Here is a 19,584-nt window from a genome sequence, read left to right on the forward strand (position 1 = left end):
GAAACACTGGCACAGGTTGCCCAGAGTGGTGGTAGATGCCCCATCCCTGGCAGTGTTCAAGGTCAGGTTGGACGGGGCTCCGAGCAACCTGATCTAGTTGAAAATGTCCCTGCTCATTCCAGGAGAGGTTGGACTAGATGACCTTTAAAGGTCCCTTCCAACCCAAACTATTCTACGGTTCTATGATTTTGTCTGATAGTGTCAGTTAAATCACTGAGTTTTTGAAAGCACTCTCATCTCCCAGCATTTTTTAGAAGATATCGATGCTTTATAGAAGTGACTTGGTTGAAAAACATCAAATCACCTTACTAAACTGTCCTTTACACTATGATTTTAATTCCAGGAAAGTTACACATTGTTAAAATACTGGAATTAGAACCCACAGATTAAAATTACCTGGGAAATTCCAACATTACATATAAATCTTATTAATCATGTTTCCACGCATGTTTGTTTAATGGGGAAACCAAAACACGTTGACAAAATGCATCGAGCCCTAAGTTTCCAAACAATTTCAAGGCTGGTAATTAGTAGTAACTCCTGATTTTGTGAGGGAAGCGGAAATATTGCTATAATCCCTATTCTCGATGAGCTCAAACTGTTGTCTTTTGCTGGGTTGATATTTGATCTGCATTGGAGTGAATGGAGTGGGCAGTTGTGTAGCCCAGGACAGCTTTCACATTCTGTCTTTCATTGAGGTACTCTTGAGCTCAGACATCGAAATTAAGTCTTATGCCCTGGTCTCCTTCTGCGGAGAGATCCTAAGTGTTTAAGGTCTAATTGTATGGCTGACACATCCATTTATTACCTAAACGCTTGTCAGCATCACCTAAAATTAAGGACTTTGCTTGAAATGTGCTAGAGGGAGTTTGGATTATATTCACTACACTGATTTTTTTCAAAGATGTTACCCCAAAACTCAAAGATCAAGTGACTACTGCTGCCCCTAGACATTCAAACTTGTCTTTTTTTTTCCAAACACTGCTTTTTTAGAGGGGTTTTTGTTTCACATTTTCTCCCCAGCTGCAATCTTCCCACTGTTAATAGTGGGATTCTTAACAACTTTGTGTTTCTATTTAACAGGTTTGCTGGCCTGCAGCACAATAGACTAATGCGATTTTTATTGTACTAGCATGCACTGGGATTGTTTGCCTCCTGGAAAATGGGATATTCAGATGCCTCATTCAGCCTCTGTCTAAGCAAAAACTGTGGCCTTGTCCCAAGACATTTTCTTTATAAATGGTCTTTCCATCTCGTTATGGAAATTGTAAATATGCATGGTCTGTAGTTCAGGTTTTCCACCTTCCTGAGCTCTGCTATTATTGGTTATTCAAGTAATTTTAAAACCTAAGTGTTTATTTTTCACCCCCACACTTACTGTTTCCCCGTATTTTAGTTAGAGCAAGGTGGGAAACTGATTCAGGATGGCCTATGGGTTTTTTATCACTATTAGAAACATTATTTTGGAGATTTTCTAGGAATATCAAGATTATTTTTTTTTTAAAGGATTTTTCTTCTTTTCTTTCTGGAAATGCATTTTTGCTTGCTTGTACTTTGATACTTAATCTTTCTGTTCCCTTGCCTTCACAGTTCAGAGGAAGCACGCACACACCGGTCCTGCAAACACTTAGTATAACCAATAACTTCACTGATGTGAGTAGCCAATATGATTACTCACATCAATAAAAAAGGAAACTACACATACGTGTGTGTTTCTCAGGATGAGTGAAGCATTGTTTGCTGGATGAACAAAAATGCCGAAGTGGTGGAGGCAGGAGTAAAATGGCTAGGGTTGGCCAGGTTCTTCAGTAAGTTACATGGATGTGATAAATTAATAGTTGACTCTTTCTCTTCTATCATCATGAATGATTTTATTTAGAATATTTACCAAGGGATGGGGAATAGAACCCTTTCACTTTTATTCCGTTAAAATTGATAACATACTGCCACGGTCTCCAGCAAAGAAGAATAAGCTCCTTTATTTTTTTAATACAAAGGATCATATAATGGCTTAAGCATAAACAAAAGTCTTCAGGGCGATATGTGCCAATGGTGCCTGTAGATTATTAGATGGTATCTCTGGAGAGAGCAGTGAACATCAGGGCAGCAAGCAAAGGGAAGAAGAATGACTCAACAATGTATAAATTGAAAGAAAAGCTGTTGCCTTTCCAGCTCTGTTTGATCTTTAATCAAATAGCTGTAGTGTTTGAAGAAGTATCGAACGCGTGAGACATCTGGGAGTTCCTTTCTTCTTAGATCGTGTTCTATCTATAGATCTCTGATCGAGATCATGGATAGGGTGGCTGCAGGCAAGAATTACTGCACGCGTTTTGGGACTCCTGGTGAAACTTGCTGTTGCCACAAGAGCTCATTCATGTGGCATCTTTTTTTCTCCCCATTTTCATTCGATAGATGGAAGAACTTTAGAAAAGTTTTCTGTCTATGAACCCTCATCACCTTGAAATAAAAGAAAAATAAATGTTAATAAGTGTAGTAAAACAGAGGCATAGGTTCTGGCCAAATGAGCCCATTGGTTTATAGAAGGTGTTACGATCGGATAGAATTTGGCACGTTGCCTTCCAGTTACCTTTACATACCTTTGTAGCTCATAAACCCAGTAAGTTCGGTCACTAAAATAATTTCTTGTTCCAGAATAAAACTCTTATGTTAAGCTTTTTATGTTGAGCATAGAATTTGTCTAGCCTGTTCGGCAATAATTGCCTGGGGTACTAGTATTTTGGAAGTGGATTGGGTCTTTTGCTCTAAGAAATGAAACTTCGTCTTTTAGCAACCTTATTAATTCAACAAATTATTTTGAATAAGTATAAGAATAGATTATTCAAATGCAAACTCATATTCATTTTGGTTAACCAAAAAAACAATCTTTTTTTTTCTTGGTTTCCATCAAAAATGAGTTTCTCCTTGCCCCCCTCCCTCCTCCCCCGAATAAATTGTTTTCAGAACCATGTACAAAGTATGAAGCTATTGAAGACTTCACATTGCAGCATCACTCTTTGTAAAAAGTTTCTTTCACATAGACGCCTCATAAATGCCATCAGTTAATTCAAAGAGGGTATTTTCTACTTCCGTCGAAGTAAAGACAACATTTTGAAACAACAGTGAGTTTCCCAGTGACTTCTTGTGTTCAGGTTCATGCCCTAAATGCTTAAATAGAGACTGCATGCTTTACAAAGTGAGGTCCTGGTATGATTCCTTATATCTGTTAAGACCTGAGGTTTGTCTGAATGGAGAAGAGAATTCTTATTTTTCTTAGATCTACTTTTAAAGTAAATTGAGGCAAAACTGTTGGAGGTGAGTGCTGCCCTGCCTCAATCTGTTCTGAATTTGTTTGTGGAGAAGAAACACAACAGGCTAATTTGAGCAGCAAATAATAATCTTAACAAGATCAAGGTAGTTAATGCTTCCTCTGCTTTGAAAATGTCCGTGACAGCAAGCTGCAGCAATCAGATTGTCACAGATGAGGATGAGTTGACCATCTGTAATAATGGCAGGGGCATGGCATTATTGTGAGAAAGTTACTAAGCCTGCAGAATGAGAAATTTGATTCAGACATGGGGAAATTTGTGGTATTGTTTGACTCACTACTTTTGCTAATTCTGTGGTTTGTTGTATGTTTGTATTTTTGCATCTTAGTTTCATGTAGGTTGAATTGAACATAAAAAAAACCCCACAAACAAACAAACAAACAAACCCAACCAAAAAAACCACCCAAAGATAGTTTGCATCGAAATCATTATGTAAAATTATTGTGTTTATTTTACAAGGCATAGAAAATAAGCAGCACATATTTTTCTGCAGAATAAACTGTGAGGGAAAGCTTTAATTTTCACTCTTTTTTCTAGATGCATTAAACATGTGAGGGAAAAACATTATGCTGGAATTTGTACAAAAGTAGAGTAATTTCGTAGAGATTTACACACACATGCACATGGATAGAACAAAGCTTTCTGATTTTTTCATTTCCCCTTCAATAAATAAAGCAAGGCAATATTTTGAATATATTCATCAGTTTTCCATCACAGTCTTAACAGATTTAGAAGTGTCTGTGAGTATTTATGTTCCCATGGCTTCTGCAGAAATTCAAAGCTGTTCAGAAGAGCAAGCCCACATCAGTGCCTGGACCACCGGAGAGAGCAATTTAGAGAATTAAAAGGCACACACGTGTGGGCAAACACACTTCACTACCTTTGCTGCTGCTGTATTTTATTATATTTGAGTCCTGTGAGAGACAGTAAGAAGTTTTGGGTCCTATATTAAAGGTACAGTTGATACAAATGGGAGTCGAGGATTTGTCAGGTGGAAAGTTGCAAAAGTTTTGGGTTGGAGACTGGCCATAGTGCAGTACTTTGAGCGGTCCAAGGAGTGCTCTCAGGTTCATGCCTCTGGCTTGCATCCTAGAGTGACATTGGCTGACAGGTTTGAGGTCAGGCAAGAATATTCCCCATATTGGATAGATTTGGAGAAGGGGATGGTGGTTATCACTTTCCATGTAGCCTGGGCATGTTGCTTCCCACAGTCGTACAGATGTTGTCACCTAATGGTTCCTTCCTGTTCCACGGACCAAGGTTCAGACAAATCCCTTACACTCCCTTTTTTAATTGCTGTGGCGTATTTCAGGTTTTGAGGCCTTTGGTTTCCTAGATATTTATTCTTGTACTCGCTGTTGTCGCTGGTGGGTGTTTTGCCATTGGTGCAAGCTGAGGGCACGGCAAGCCTCCTGTAGACCCTTTTGAACATGATGCCCATGGTACCGACGACCAGTAATACTGCCATGATCACCTTGTCTTGCTTTCATTAAGTCTGAGGCAGAACTGCACTTAATTATTAATTGGTAGCATATGATATTAATCCAACTGTGTATTTCAAGAATCCAAGTGAAACACATTGATATCTTTATGCAAAAGTAGTGTGGGATTAGAAAGATAGAGGCAGTTGGTTGGGAAGAGATTTAGTTGAGATGTTTGATTTGAAGCTTTGTGGATTTTTTTCTTTTTCCTCCCCAGTAAAGCTGTGATAAGACATGCTGAAATCTTCTAGTGCCCTGGGGCAATGAAAGACTTTGTGGTTGTGGTTGTCCTATGAGCTTCTGCTTGGGGTCGGAACTTCTGAAATAATTTCAAAGCGAAATTAATTTCTGAACTCCTGAATAGAAGACTGGACATGCAATTTACTCCTGAACTCGTTCAGGATGTATAATTTCTTAAATGAGGCCTTTGGCATAAAACTTCACAGGCTCTCTTGTTTTGGGGCAAATGTAAAGATTTTTCTCAAGTCTTTCTCAGAGATGTATTACCTGAGTGAAATTTCTGCAAATGCGCACATCCCAGGACCTTATTCCTTAGGTTTGCAGTACTGTGTGTAAGCTGAAGTAATAAATAAATTATAGCAGAAGTAAAAAAATAGCTTGACGCAGGGATGCTAATTAGACTTAGCCAACAGTGAATTATGAAGCAATATGCATTATCTAAGCCCTGTGAATAAATAGTAAATCATGGTGTAAATGATCTTTAAAAATATTATGGTATCTTTCTAAAAACTTCTCTTTCTTATTGGAGAATTTAATATTTTTCCACCACCTAAAGCATGTCTTCAGTATAAAAAACAGTGTCTTTGTTTACCTGTGAGCTGATTTTTCAGGATAAAATTACTTCATCTATTATTCTTCTCATTTTTTTCCATTTCTCTGGAATCTGACTTTATAATTAATTTATTTTTTCTCACAAACCTTAGCCATCTGTATTCTTGGATTCTGACTATTTTACATTATGCAAGCTGTAGGCAATGCACAGGTCCTAACCCAAAACCCCACAAGTTGTCATATATTTTTCATAGGATTTTTACAAAGGGTAATCTCTCATCATGAAAAAAGGTTCCAGTGGTGAAATGTCACCTGCAGGTGAAACATTAGCTGTGCATGACATATATGATATGAATAAATAAATTGCAGATCTGTGCAGCTGCTTTACCTTGAAACCATATCTGGGGAAATGCTATACTTTGAGCAGAAAAGCGTAAGTTTGCTGTGCTGGTTCAGGGGGCTGGACCTGCTTGGCAGGGATAGCTGGCAAAATCCTTTGTCTGTCATTTCTGCTGCATCTCTCCCATTTCTGTGATCAATTGTCGTCCACATGCAGCAGTCACCCTGAAAACCAACATGGGCTGTTTTATTCTCTGAAAGTTTGTGTCTGGTTGGTTAGTTGTCGAATCATTGCTTGTGATGCTCTGGTCAGTGCTTCTTGTGCTTCTGTTGTCAGGGATTTAAATTTGATGATAAAACCTCCTGGTTTAATCTGTCTCAGGCCATGAAGTGTTTTATGTACCATTTGTGAATGGTCAAAGGAATTAAATACGGTATAAATAAATAATGGCCTTCTCTAAAAGACCATGCAGGGCCTATAGGACCAGTGTTTTGTCTGCACTTTCAGCACATATATCTATAATATTAATGTAATATTTCCTGGTTTTAAAGACACTTCAGTTCTCTCTGATGCTGTGGAAAAGTTCTGGCAGGCTGACAGTAACAGTAAGCGACTGTGGGCATAAATACCAAACACAAACTGGAAAAAAAAAAAGTTAAAAGAAAAAAGCTGACTTACTTGAGGTGAGTGAGGATGGCTTAGATCCCCAGGTGGAAGGGCTCTCCCTGTATGGCATATATAATGACCAGAGACCAATGTAGCCATAATGCTCACAATGGTCTAGATCTCTCCACCCTCTGAAGAAATCCTGTTGGAGGAAAAATGCTTATCAGAGAAGCAGCTGAGCTCCTTGCAGCCTTCTCTGCATTAGAAACGTCCTCTGCAGCAGAAGAGATGGTGTGTTAGGATCAAATATACTCTCAGACTATTTACGTGTCTACAGCAATTTATATTTTCAGGGTCTTTGATGAAGGACAGTAGCACAACACACCAAATCTGTTCCATCACGAAGTCTAGCACTGGTGGAAATGTTAGGTTTTCTGAAACAGTTGCCTTTGGGAGGACAGAAAGATGGAGCATCCTTCAGGATGTGGTCTCAGGAAGCCCACAGAGGACCGATGACCCTAGGGTACAGCCACTGCGAGCTCGGGGAAGTGCTTAGCTTTGGGATCGTCCTGGTGATCAAGGCAGAATGGCTTGGCAATTGGTGGTCTTTATGAAAACAGAATAAAAAAAGAAAATATTATGGCAGGTGACTAGAAATAGTAGAAATCATAGACTTGAGATCACTAGAAATGTCTGCGTTGGTTATATCCAGAGGAGCCTAACCCATGTATTTTCAGCTAAGTGCGGGGAGATCCCTTGTGGATAGTGGCATGGCAGGTATAAATAATATTTTGTCTGTCAGTCTAGGTATCTTCCTTAAGTCATCCATACCTTTGCCTCCCTTCCTGTGCAACAACCCTATCTACCTTTCTCTATTTCTTGAGCAATAAAGACAGACTTCGTTCAGCTACTCAGTTTTCTCGTTAGTGAGTCTTCAGAGTTTGGTGGCCGTTAATATTTTAGGTTCAAAACAAGCCTTCTTTTCCATTATAAATGTAAAACAGCTGTGTTTTCTCTTTCTTTCTTTCTTTTTTGGAATATTACATGCCGTACCCGGCAACAAGGGAAAACGGAGCTCTGCAGCTTTTTGAATTAACATCAGCAGGGCAGCAATCTTGCTTATGAAAAACTAGGAATAAAGAACACACAACAACCTTTCAGGAACTATCATTACTACTTGGAAGAGCATACAAATACCGCATGTGAAAAGAACATTTGTTTAGGTGTGCATAGGCAAGGAGAGTAGATGCTAGTGGGTGCTTCTAAAGTAACATTTATGTTTGCAATTAGAGGAGAGCTTTGAGAGAGAGAAAAACAGATTTTTTTTTTTTTTTTAAATATAAAGTGCAAGGATGTTTCTTCCTCCCTCAGAACGGAGAGTTGCCAATATATAAACATTTCAGAGAGAATTTTACACCACCTCATCTTTATGTCAGGCAGCATTTAATGGTTGAATGATCTCCTGCCCCAGGACTTGGCAGCTATCCTCCAGGGGCCGACTTTGAGGATTACAGTGACAGTCTATCAGTGGATCTTTTCCAATATAAACTGGGCTAGGACCATTTAAAATCGGCTGCTATCAACAAGTCAAATTAACTTTATTTATGTTAGAGGCTTTCCTATGAGTATTTTATAACAATGTGGAATTTTAATATCCGGAGGGGCTTTTCCTGCTGTTGGTGTGTTTTGGGAATGTTCTAATTCATGTGATTAAGAACAACTTACCTGATTTCTCTCAAAATTATGTGATTTGTAACATTCAGGTCCAATCAGCGTCTAACTCACAGTGCTCACACAACTTTTTCTTATTGCTGCTTTTTACAGGTGGAAATAACACTTCAGGATATCAATGACAACCCACCAGTATTCCCCACAGATATGCTTGATCTGACCGTAGAAGAGAATATAGGAGATGGATCGAAAATATTGCAGCTGACAGCCATGGATGCTGATGAGGTAGGAGCATGGTTTCGTATTTGAATATCTGTACTAAAAATGCTGTTCTGGAAATACGTGTTTTTATCTGTTCCCTTCATAAGAGCTTGGCCTTGGGAGTCGTCACGGTCATGCTTTAAACTGCGTTTGGCCCATTCACAAAACTGTGTTCAGTATCATGGAGTCACAAAGAGGCAAACATATGACCAAGTGAGACAAATACTCTATTACTTGAAAGCTGCTCACTGGATTGTATATAATGAGTTAATGTTTTCCTGACATCTTTTAATGAGCGGTTCCACTAATGGCAAAATAATAACCCCACATTTTGGTTTTAGATGGTCTTGTTATTATCAGTCTTATCATACACCATACCTGATGACATGGCGAAGGTGCTGGACTGCCCAGCTTGTGATAAAGATTTGTTGACATTCAGTTTAAGACCACAGCTTGAGATTTAAACTAACTTTGAAGCAGAGATGTTGTAGTTGAGCCCAATTTCAAGGTGTGCAGTAAAATTAATGTGAGACAAGCCTTGGAGAACAGGAAAACTTTTGATAATGCATGCTTGCCCTTTGACTAGAGCTACTTAATATCAGTATTACCCTTTCCGAAAGATGGTTTTATTTCACCAAAAAGAGGGGAAAAAAAATAATGCTAAAATATGTGCTCTGTATGTGAACCTGTTTGCAAAATGGTTTTGCCCACTTAGATTCATTACTGTGAGGACACTGCAGCTAGGGAGCTGTTAAGAAACTAGCAAAAGCCTTTGAGCAACTGATGTTAAGCAGTTGGCAAGTCGGCTTAGTGAGGGGTATTGCAGTCTTATTGTATGTGTCAGGCAACTATATCCACATATAATTTGACGTATTCATCTCTTTTGGAAGTAAGTTATGAGAATGTTAACCATATTGTTTCATTCACCTGAACTGATTCTTTCCACTGGGGAAAGGCCTAAAAAGTCAATATGAGCGTGCAAAGAAGTTTGTGTTGTCATTAAAATATAGGGTTACACTTGACAGCAATGAGCAATTCTTGCATTCAAATAATAAGGTAACTCAACCTCCTCAAGAGAATTTTATTTCTGGCCTTTTTTGTGTTGGCTTGGTTAGTCATCCTGTGATTGTTAATTGATGTACTTAATCTTACTACTGCGGAGGGAACGACTGGAACACCCCCAGGAATGGTACGAATGTGATTTTGAAGTTTTGTTCTTCCTTTTATTTTCTGGTAGCAGCCTGACATACAGACAAAAAATAGGATTTTGGAAAGGTGCATATCTGTAATAAAAATTCCAGCTGTTTTCTTCAGATTAGGAAGAAGTAAATATTGAACTAACACTCTCTGCTGTGATATGGCAAACAGGTATCTAAGATATATTGTGCTCCAGCCTCTTTTTGACCATTCCTAAACTACACCTAATATGTTATCCATTCTGAAGCACTCCATCCAGTGGGAACTGATTTGTTACCTTAGACAGAAATCAGTCAATCTTTTTATAAAAGGGGATGTTTTCAGTTTCCCTACCAGAACATTTGTAACTCAAACCCTTTACAAAGAGTCCAAGGTTTTTTTAGCAATGTGCAGTTTCAGGTTGAGATACTTACCTTCTTCCAGCCCCCTCCCCCCCCCCCCTTTGAAGTTGAGGGCGCAGCGAATGCTCCTTGTTTTTTATATAATATTCCTGCAACACTACACTTTTCTGGCTTCTTTCTTTGCACATGCAACCCATATAGGCAGCTCAGTAAAATGGCATGCTGCCTTTGCTACCTGCACAGATGCTTTCAGAATCAAAGTTTTAGCTTCAAAAGGGTAAGGGACAGAACCCTTAAAACTCATAGCTAAGTGGTGTATGAGAACGCCTCTTAGAAATATTTTAAAATGGTAGAAGGAAGACAGCAAATTTCAAACCCTTGTCTGTTATAATGAGGACATTGTAGAGATCTGAGAGGAGATGTGAAGACATCCTCTAGGTGCTAAGTGGTGCAAAAGGCTTTGACATTTACAACAGCTTCTAGCACTTGGCAACTTTTTAAATTCAGTTGTCAATGGGAAATTTCTGTAGAGGTTTTTAAGAGGTTTTACATACCTGTATTTTGGTTTCCTTCTCACCTAAGTCACATAAAGTTTGATTAAATCAGTATCACACATAGCTGCAGTTTTAGCTGTGCTCGGTTAGGAGGAGGCTGGCTAGTCAAACAAGCACAGAAGAATGTGGTCACCTCTGAAATTGTAAACTCTCATCAGATGTTTTTGCTAAGCCGCACAATTGGAGGAAGGCATGTGACGTTCCCCAGGTACACCTGAGCACACAGATGCTATGTACACTGAAGCACTGCATGCAGCTCTTCAGGGCTGGGCACATGTAAAATCTTGTTTTCTTTCTAAATTTCATTTTATCAGTTAGCTCAGTCTGACTCTTTGAAACAACACCCCAGAGAAAAAGTTTGGCATGAGGCACTCGTAAGGTCAGGTAACAAACGCTTGCCTCTCATTTCACAAATACGAATGGATGTTTATTTCTGTTAATTTGCTTTTTTAGGCAAGAGTGTTTGAAACAGCTGTAGAATTTCTTTCTCCCTGATCTCTTTGATCTGTTGTTCACCACAGAAGTGCCAGTCGCGTGCCAGTGGCAGGTTTCAGCTGTGAAAACTAAGCTCTGGCGTGGCACCAGGGGAGGGCATGGTAAATATCTGCTCGCCTGGCAAAACGCATTGCCAGGCATAGTCAGCACGGGGGGTATAGGTACATGTATCTGATGCTGGAGGTTACCAAACCTTCAGTGCCCTTAAACCTGTCTTGGAAAAAGAAGGACGTGACCGCAGGATCTTAGATCTCTTTCTGTTTTCCCGTAAAGACAAATGTCAGTCTGCTAAGAAGCAAAATTTAGAGCTGAGTACTGGCTTTTGGGGAAAATGTCACCCAAGGTGGTGCTGAGCACTCTAGCCAGCCGCTTATATCCCCTGGACCGTCCTCTGGCTGCAGCATCACAATGCACAACCCATCCCCAGGAGGTGGATGAAAAAAGAGCTCAGGTAGTATCCCTTTTTCTAGGAAACCTCAGTACTCCTCAGAGCTAGGACCTATAAGGCGGATCAATTTTCTTGTTAATAATCAATGATACAGATGGGATGCAAGTGACTTTTCTTAGTGTTTGTGACAGGGCAGGGCTGAGGCAAAATGCACTGTGTCAATATCTTGTGAATGGAAGTTTCCATTTTTTTTTCCTAAGTTTTAATTTCAACCTATAAGGGGAAGAAAAAAAAAAAAAAAGCAATAATTTTTTTCTATGTAACATTACTTTTCCTTAATTTTCCTTTTAACCAAAATGCTTAAAGTCCATATGAATAATTTTTTTCCAAGGACAAATGAGTTACTTTGTTTGACCCAAAAGCAAATGCATTTGATTTCCAGCACAACCCAAGAGATCAGAACTGTGATTTTAACGACACATGATTTGTCACTTCAGGGCTGTTTATTTACAGGGGTAAATGTATTTCCATGTTGAAACTGGCCTTTGAGGGGCAAGCACAACTCCCTTGAGTTTACCCTGACTGGGAGCTGCAGCTCTTGCCTGCTGGCTGGTGGAGCAGCCGCGTGGCTGCCCCTGGTCATCCCTCTTTGCATCCCTCCCTCTCCTCCTCCCTCCATCCCACCTCCAGAGAGCGAGAAAGGCAGAGCTGATCCCACTGGAGGGATTTAATTTAACCTTTGAACATAAAATGAGAAGAATAAACACTGATCCCTGTTAAGAGGGAAGATGTTAACACTGCTCAGTGATGCTGGCTTGAAATTAAAACCGGTATCAGAGCTTTATGGTATTGAATGGATGCAATCCTTTTACGAACAGCGGAGCAAAAAGTATCTGGGTAATCTCGTCATTTCACGACTCATAAATAAAAACTGTGTGCGTATGCATCTTTACTGGGGGACTGAAGCAGGGACTGGGCAGGAAGGCTGTTTATTAAAGGAAACTGGTCTGAAAAATATTCGCCAAGTGCAGTTACTGGAACAATTCTTGTCTTACTGAAAATTATGATGTGGTTTTCCTGGCAAATAACTTGATTTGACCACTTCTGTTTTTACTTAGGGAGCCAATGCCCTCGTCACATACACTATTATCAGCGGTGCAGATGATAGCTTCCACATTGACCCCGAGTCAGGAGACCTGATAGCCACCAAGCGCCTGGACCGGGAGCGCCGCTCCAAGTACTCCTTGCTGGTTCGTGCTGATGACGGCCTGCAGTCCTCAGACATGAGAATAAACATCACGGTTAGCGATGTTAATGACCATATCCCCAAATTCTCCAAGCCAGTGTATTCCTTCGACGTCCCGGAAGATGCCACTCCAGGTAAATAGGAAATGGCCCTAAAATTGACTGATATTTTTCTTTTTGTCAATCCACAGGGACTTGAAGCGGGGTGGGGGGGGGTTAATAGCAGACCTGTCTGACTTGGCCAGGAGACAGAAGATGCTGAAGGCATCTATCGGATGGGGTGGAGAAATGGAGGGAATCACATCATACTGAAAGTCTGCTTGCTAGGAAACCTGTATCACTAGCGAGGTCAAATTTCTTTTCAATGGGAAATAGAGAAATGGTTGCCACTCAGATAAATCCTAGATGCAGAATAGGAATTATGCCTGTATCCCAATGGAAGCCTCTGAGTGCGACTACTTAAAAAACAGCAAACAAAAGAGTAGGAGGAGGAACAACTTACAGGATACAAACAGTATAACCTATCATGAAGATGTAATGGTGATGCTAGTATTGATTTAGTGAGCCATCTTCAGTGAATGTGACTTACAGTACTTAATTCATCAAGTATAGGATCACAAAATGGGTGACCATTGAGCAGCCAGTAATACACCAATTCCTTAATAATATTCCCTGCGTGCGCTCAGTTACTAACCCTAACATCATATTTCCTTGATCTTGTCTTTGACTTCTGCTTTTGACAAGGTTTTTGTAGAAAATCTAACCTTTAGATAGTTAATTCTTGTTCCTAAATATGGTCACCAACCTCTAAAGTTGTTGTTTTCTTCTTTTAAAGCTTGTTTCATATGCAAGAGTGTTTTGATGTTTAAAAGTTAGGTCATAAGCTAGAAAATATTTAGACCAAAAAAAAGTTTTCAAAAACTGTGCTATATTATATGTCTCCAGATGAGAAATGAATATTACTTGGAATAAAAAGTTTCCAGTATTTTATACAGACTGCTAGTATAAAAGCAGTATCTGCCAGTATTAGTAACTTAAGCATCTAAGAAGCTTGTTCTAAAACATGAATAAACAAAAGAGACGCAAATGACATGGGGATAGCTTTCAAGCTTTTATTAGGGCTTTGACTTATAAGCATGGGAGGCTCAGGTTGGGACAACCAAGATTACCCCCATGCCTCCAACTTTTGCACTCTATCCCACAGTCAGAATCCCAAAATTCAGTGGTGTTTTGCATTAAAGGATTATAGTGCAATCGGCTGTGCCTCAGGAATCTGATCTGGAAGTAACTGGGGCATCTATGTAGCATAGGGCGGTTTGGTTGCCAATCCCCAGCTATGCTCTTCTCTCTTGTCACTCAGCGTCCTGAGGCTCGGTCTGTTTTAGCAGGAACAACCCTGGAAATAGGGAGCGTAATTCCCTCCATGTTAAGATGAGGCTTCTCTCTTCAGTCATTGATGGGGTGTCCATTTGTGCCCTATACCCAGCTCAGCAGTGATGGATGCCAAAGGAAGAAACAGGCTGATTTTGTACTTGAAATGCTGCAGCTTCTCCTATTCTGCTCTCCAGCAGTCCCGGAGCAGCTGGCAGGCTCATCCAGAGGTGAAGCACTGCAAGGTTTCCCCTTCGGGGCTCTGCTTTCTATCCCAGAGAGTAATCCCCATTCCCCTTGCAGTCTGGCAGCTGAGACAGGGAATTGTACCTTCCCTGGGCCTCAGCAAGGCTCTCTGCTGAGCTTCCCTGAGCCTCCTGTGCTGCAAACTTGCCGGAGGGCTGATAATCCCCTCCAGCTTCGGGACAGCCCTCTTCACCAATTAACGCGCCATCAGAAATGTTAAAGTGTGAGGTAATCAAATGGATGTAAATGATAACAGCATATTCAGATGGATTAAGGGAAGTTGTAGCTTCCTATTCTTCATTCTGATTTTCATTGTCACATTGCTTGAAAATAGTTAACTGTGCTGCAACGCATGGAATTCATCTGGCTCTGTGGAAAAGAAATTAGGTGATTTATTTTCTTGGAAATGAGCTGATCTTAATTACAATTAGTGTTCGAAATACTAAAAAGTGACACTTAATTTCCAAACTTTAGTAAGATAGGTCAGTCGTGCGAACACAGCTATGCAGAAATGAAAACAATGGCACAAATTCACAAGGAGTTGAATTTCAGAAAACAGTGAAGAGCGGACCCCTATAAGGTTTCTAGTTTTCTAACCGCAGTTACCCTGCGAAGGCACTTTTTCAAAAAGTAGAGCTGGGATATTTGGTATGTACTGACATTTCAGTTTTGGCATTTAGAAAGAAATATCTAGAAGGTTGCAGAACTCGTACTTGTCTGTGGGGAGGAGAGGGTCCTTTGAGTCATAGAAAGAAAATACCTAGCAGGAGAAAAGGTATTTTTGCCCCAGTTGGTATCTAATCTGGACATGTTCCCGTTTAAAGATAAAACCAAATATTCCTGGCCATTTCTTGGGGTTTTTTAGTAGCCCTTTAAAATAAACATACTGAATATTGTTCCTTTTAGCTTTGAAGAACCTTTCCTAGTAGTTAGTCATATAATATTGAGGCTTGAATTTCTACCGGAGGATACCTCTTATTCTACAGGGCTGCTTGATGATGAGCTGGCTCTGAGCACACCAGTGAGCTGCCTTTTGCAAGTGACTGATTTTGCTGTCCTGTCATGCTGTGCAGGTTCCTTAGTGGCAGCCATTCTAGCCACTGACGATGACTCCGGTATCAACGGGGAAATCACATACACCGTAAGTGAAGATGATGAAGAGGGTATCTTCTTCCTGAACCCCGTTACGGGAGTCTTCAACCTGACGCGCGCGCTGGACTACGAAGCACAGCAGTATTACATTCTTACCGTCCGCGCGGAAGATGGGGGAGGCCAATTTACCACCATCAGAGTGTACTTCAATATATTGGACATCAACGATAACCCGCCAGTGTTCAGCATGACCTCATACAGCACGTCTTTGATGGAGAACCTGTCTCCAGGATCCGCTATTCTCAACTTCAGCGTCACTGATGCAGATGATGGTAGGCATTCCCTCCTATTCTGTACCTCTGACAATAAGTACGTATTTCGCCTTAGCAACATATTAGAAGACGTAGCAGAAAGGGCAAATTAGGGCTATCCCTAGGATGCCATCATATGCTTAAATACACTGCATGCTGTTTAAATAGAAGTTATTTTTCACATATTTCACAGTAGGTTTAAATGGGTGGTTTCTTCCTTATTTTTGTTTGTGATAATTTAAAAATACAGTCAAATACTGCTTTTAACTGCTGTTGCAGAAACGAGTTGCAGAGCTGTATTTTACCTAGAGCACGTTACAGCAGTTGAACACTATGATTTCTCCCCTGGTGCTTAGGTTGCACATTTAAATTAGACCTAAGCGTTCTTTCAGATTGTTTTTTTTAAAGTTTATAATGTATTCTAAATAAGGTTCTGGCAATATGAGACATCATCTGCAATCAAATGTACTGTAACTTCTAAGTGGATCCTGAAGAGAATTGTGATCTATAGGGTATGATAGTGGAGGTTAAAAAACTGATTAAAAGAGATCATGGGAAAATTTCTCATTAAAATAAGCTTTAATCTTGGGTTTATTTATGGCATCTAGAAGGTGTTAATGTACTGGAGTGTAAAAGATGCAATCTTTATAGCTTGCTTAACCATTTTGCCATACAGTTTATGTCCAAGCAAGAATAATTGTAGAATATGGCCATAAAATACATAAAAATCATTGCATAGCATACTGTATTTTCTTAAGTGTCCACAGACATTTGTCAGTGTGACTTGATACAAAATGATTCATAACACTCATAGTGACTTTACAGGTGAAGGTTATTTTTGTGACATGTTAAGCAACCTTGTCTCCTCTCAACTTGGCACTGGCTCAGGAAAGCCTGTAGAAATGTCTTACGCTGAAATGTGTGCTTCAAGCGCAAAGCACCTACATGCTTCGAGGAATCCCAGTTTATGCATGTAAAATGACTGAGCTGATGAAGATTATTCAGTAAAACAGTTTTTCCTCAGGAAATGCTGAGCTGTTGAACTCAAACATTTTTGTGGGAACATAAATTTTGTGTTGATGGATAGAACTTTCCATGGTACAAATTGTGCAACTGGTTTTGAGATCAAACTGAGAAAGTGAGCGAGAAGAGATTCCATAAGATAAGCCAACAAGTCAGAAATTATAACTTGATGATATTGGCTATTCTTGCATGAATATCTCTTTCACCGCTCTTGTTAAAGCTTTTATTTTATGTAAACTAACCATAAGTTGGAGGATGAACTTGTGCTTGCATCATGCATATCCAGGGAAGGGGTTATTCCCTCAGACCTGTAGATAAATGGGTTTCTGTCTAATCTATCTCCTCTTATTTTCCTGTTAGGAGTACAATGCTTGGTTTCAAATCTTTTTGGAAGTTAATTTCACTTAACCATTATGGGTCTGTTTTCCTTTTCTCTCGCACCTCATACGTTAATTTCCATCTGCACGCAGTGGACATGAAGTATGTCATAGCACTGATGTATCATTTTACATTCATCATGCACTCAATTATCAAGGAAGCAACTGAGTATTTGAGGAGCAATGCAATAAGAAGTCAGATATCTTGCCTTTTATATTTTCTGGCACACTTACTTTTCTAACAGGCTGGATTTAAAATTAATAGGGCAGAAATTTCATTCCAAGAGCATGCCAGGTTGAGTTCCCCCATAGGACTGTAACTTCAGCAAATGTTATGATATATTGGTGTTTCTGTTTCAAGCCCAAACTTGTTATCCTGTGTCATCTTATATTTATCTAGAGTACAGAAATAGCTAGTACTATACTTCCCTGCATGTGTCTCATAGATAACGCACTCAATGCACACAAATGTAATTTCATTGATTATGCATGTTATATGATCCCATAATTTGAAGGAGCTCCAAAAAGACATTGTTTTATAATGAGGTATGCCTGTTGTTTTAGGATAAACACTGATAAAAGACAAAACCGTGGTGATAGTGAAACTGCTCCCATTTTCATTTTCTTGTTCGACACACTCCTTGGGAAACAGTAGCTGTTTATCTCAGCTTGGACAGTTTCTTATACAGATGCATAGTAAATATCAGCTACTGCTCTTAGTTAAAGCAATAAAGAACTCAGTTTCCTTAAACACATTCATTCTGAGATTCAGATTTTAATTTTTTCCACATCAAATTAACAGGAAAAATCTCAAGGCAAAGCACACACTTGTCTATTTGTTAAAAAGTATAGCAAGATATTCCTCCAGGCAAAAACCAGTGGCATTTCCCAGTTAGACCCTGCAGGTATTTACAGAATGGGGGGAGGGGAGTAGGAGATTTTTTTTTTGCCTCATTAGTAAATAAATAAAAATAGAAACAAGACCCTTAAAAGAGCATCATCCTGAAATTGGTGGCTCCATGTCTGAGCTCTCACTCAGAGTTTTATCAGATTAACCCTCAGATTAAATAAACCCAAAGCTCAGCAAAGAGGATGCCCCTACATTCTCTCTAAAAGTCCAGCTCCAAACCTGGGGAGAGGGGATGGATGAGGCGCACAACGCCAGCCTGGCATGCTGTGTTTAAAAAGGAATAGCTCATTAAGTGGCAGTCCTGGCTCCACTGGTATTTAGGCAACTCTCCTTCTGCTTCACACTTTAATCTATTAGCAGCATTGAAACCTATGAGAATACAGGACAAGGAATGAAAAGGTACATGGAGGTGAGATAAAGAAGAATAAGCAGTAAATTTTACAGGAACAAACACCACCAGATAAAACACTGGGGGAAAAAAAGAATATTTTTAAAGTAATTTTCTTCTGTAAGATCTAATTCCTACCCATCTCCAAAGTCAATTGGCAAAAATCTTGAATTGCCAGAAAGTACTTTACTGAAATCAGAAGACTTTCATCCGTATAATTAGTCATTTGAAAATACAACTGAACAAAAAACAGACTAGCATTAAACTTTCACAGTGCTTCACTGTGATCAAAGTAATGTAGAAACACTAATACCTGGCATATAAATGTATTAATTTCTTTAACTGTATTAAAATATTTTGTCTTTCATGTTTGATTCCATTTATTTTATAATTCAGTTCCTACAAGAGAAGAGGAGAGAGGGAAAGATGCCAATTAGAGTAGCCACTGGGGGAAAGACAAGTAAGACTAGAGTTGCCAAGTCTGAGTGTAATCAACAGCAGAGATTAATAAATCTAATGCAGGAATAATTTTATTATCAAAGCAATTCAGTGAGAGGGAAAAGAGCTTCTGAGTAAAAATGACAAAACGCACAGTGAAGTAATTAGCTACTTAAGCAGACACCTTGGTTTCTTTGCATGAAAAAGCAAGTTTGAGGGGTAAATTAGTAGCAAAAGGTCTCTTAATCTACTAATCCTAAATCACAGTCTTTATGACCCAAAACAAGAAAAGAGGATTTTTGAAATTAATTAAAGTAGGAGTGAGAGAGAGAGAGAGAGAGAGATGAGAGAAGATTCGTTTCAATTAGGTGTCCTCAAAAATTAGTTGTTTAGAGTGAACTCTAGAGTTGAAGCAGTAACATAAATTTGTTTCCTGTATGGCATATTTAAGGTCATTTCACAGCCTTGTCAAGATTCAGAATGCATTTCCCTTACCAGAATTATAAACCTCTCCCTTGACCATAATTGCTAGTTATGTTTCGATCATAAGATGACGGCTGTTCATCTGATATTTTGGAATACAATGCCGTATATGGGAAGCATACCTCTCCCCAGTATTCACTCTTGGCTTGCTCCAGCTAGGCTTGGGAGTTTCTGGTTGTGGCTTTTTTTTAATTGGGTGGAAGGATTAATCAAATAATTACATTAGTAATAATGTTGCTTAGTTGAAC

At 39.4% G+C, this 19,584-nt stretch overlaps 1 protein-coding gene across 1 annotated transcript in view; it reads left to right on the forward strand.

Annotated features, from left to right (window-relative positions):
- Positions 1-19,584, forward strand: part of FAT4 (FAT atypical cadherin 4) — a 148,240-nt gene that overhangs the window by 68,869 nt on the left and 59,787 nt on the right. Inside the window, exons 3-5 of the mRNA XM_010575616.1 lie at positions 8,370-8,501; positions 12,571-12,832; positions 15,388-15,738. Coding sequence (XP_010573918.1) covers positions 8,370-8,501; positions 12,571-12,832; positions 15,388-15,738 — 745 coding nt within the window. The remainder of the gene's footprint in view (positions 1-8,369; positions 8,502-12,570; positions 12,833-15,387; positions 15,739-19,584) is intronic.

This window comes from Haliaeetus leucocephalus, unplaced genomic scaffold (genome assembly GCF_000737465.1).
Source record: "Haliaeetus leucocephalus isolate CR32 unplaced genomic scaffold, Haliaeetus_leucocephalus-4.0 Scaffold484, whole genome shotgun sequence".
NCBI lineage: Eukaryota > Metazoa > Chordata > Aves > Accipitriformes > Accipitridae > Haliaeetus > Haliaeetus leucocephalus.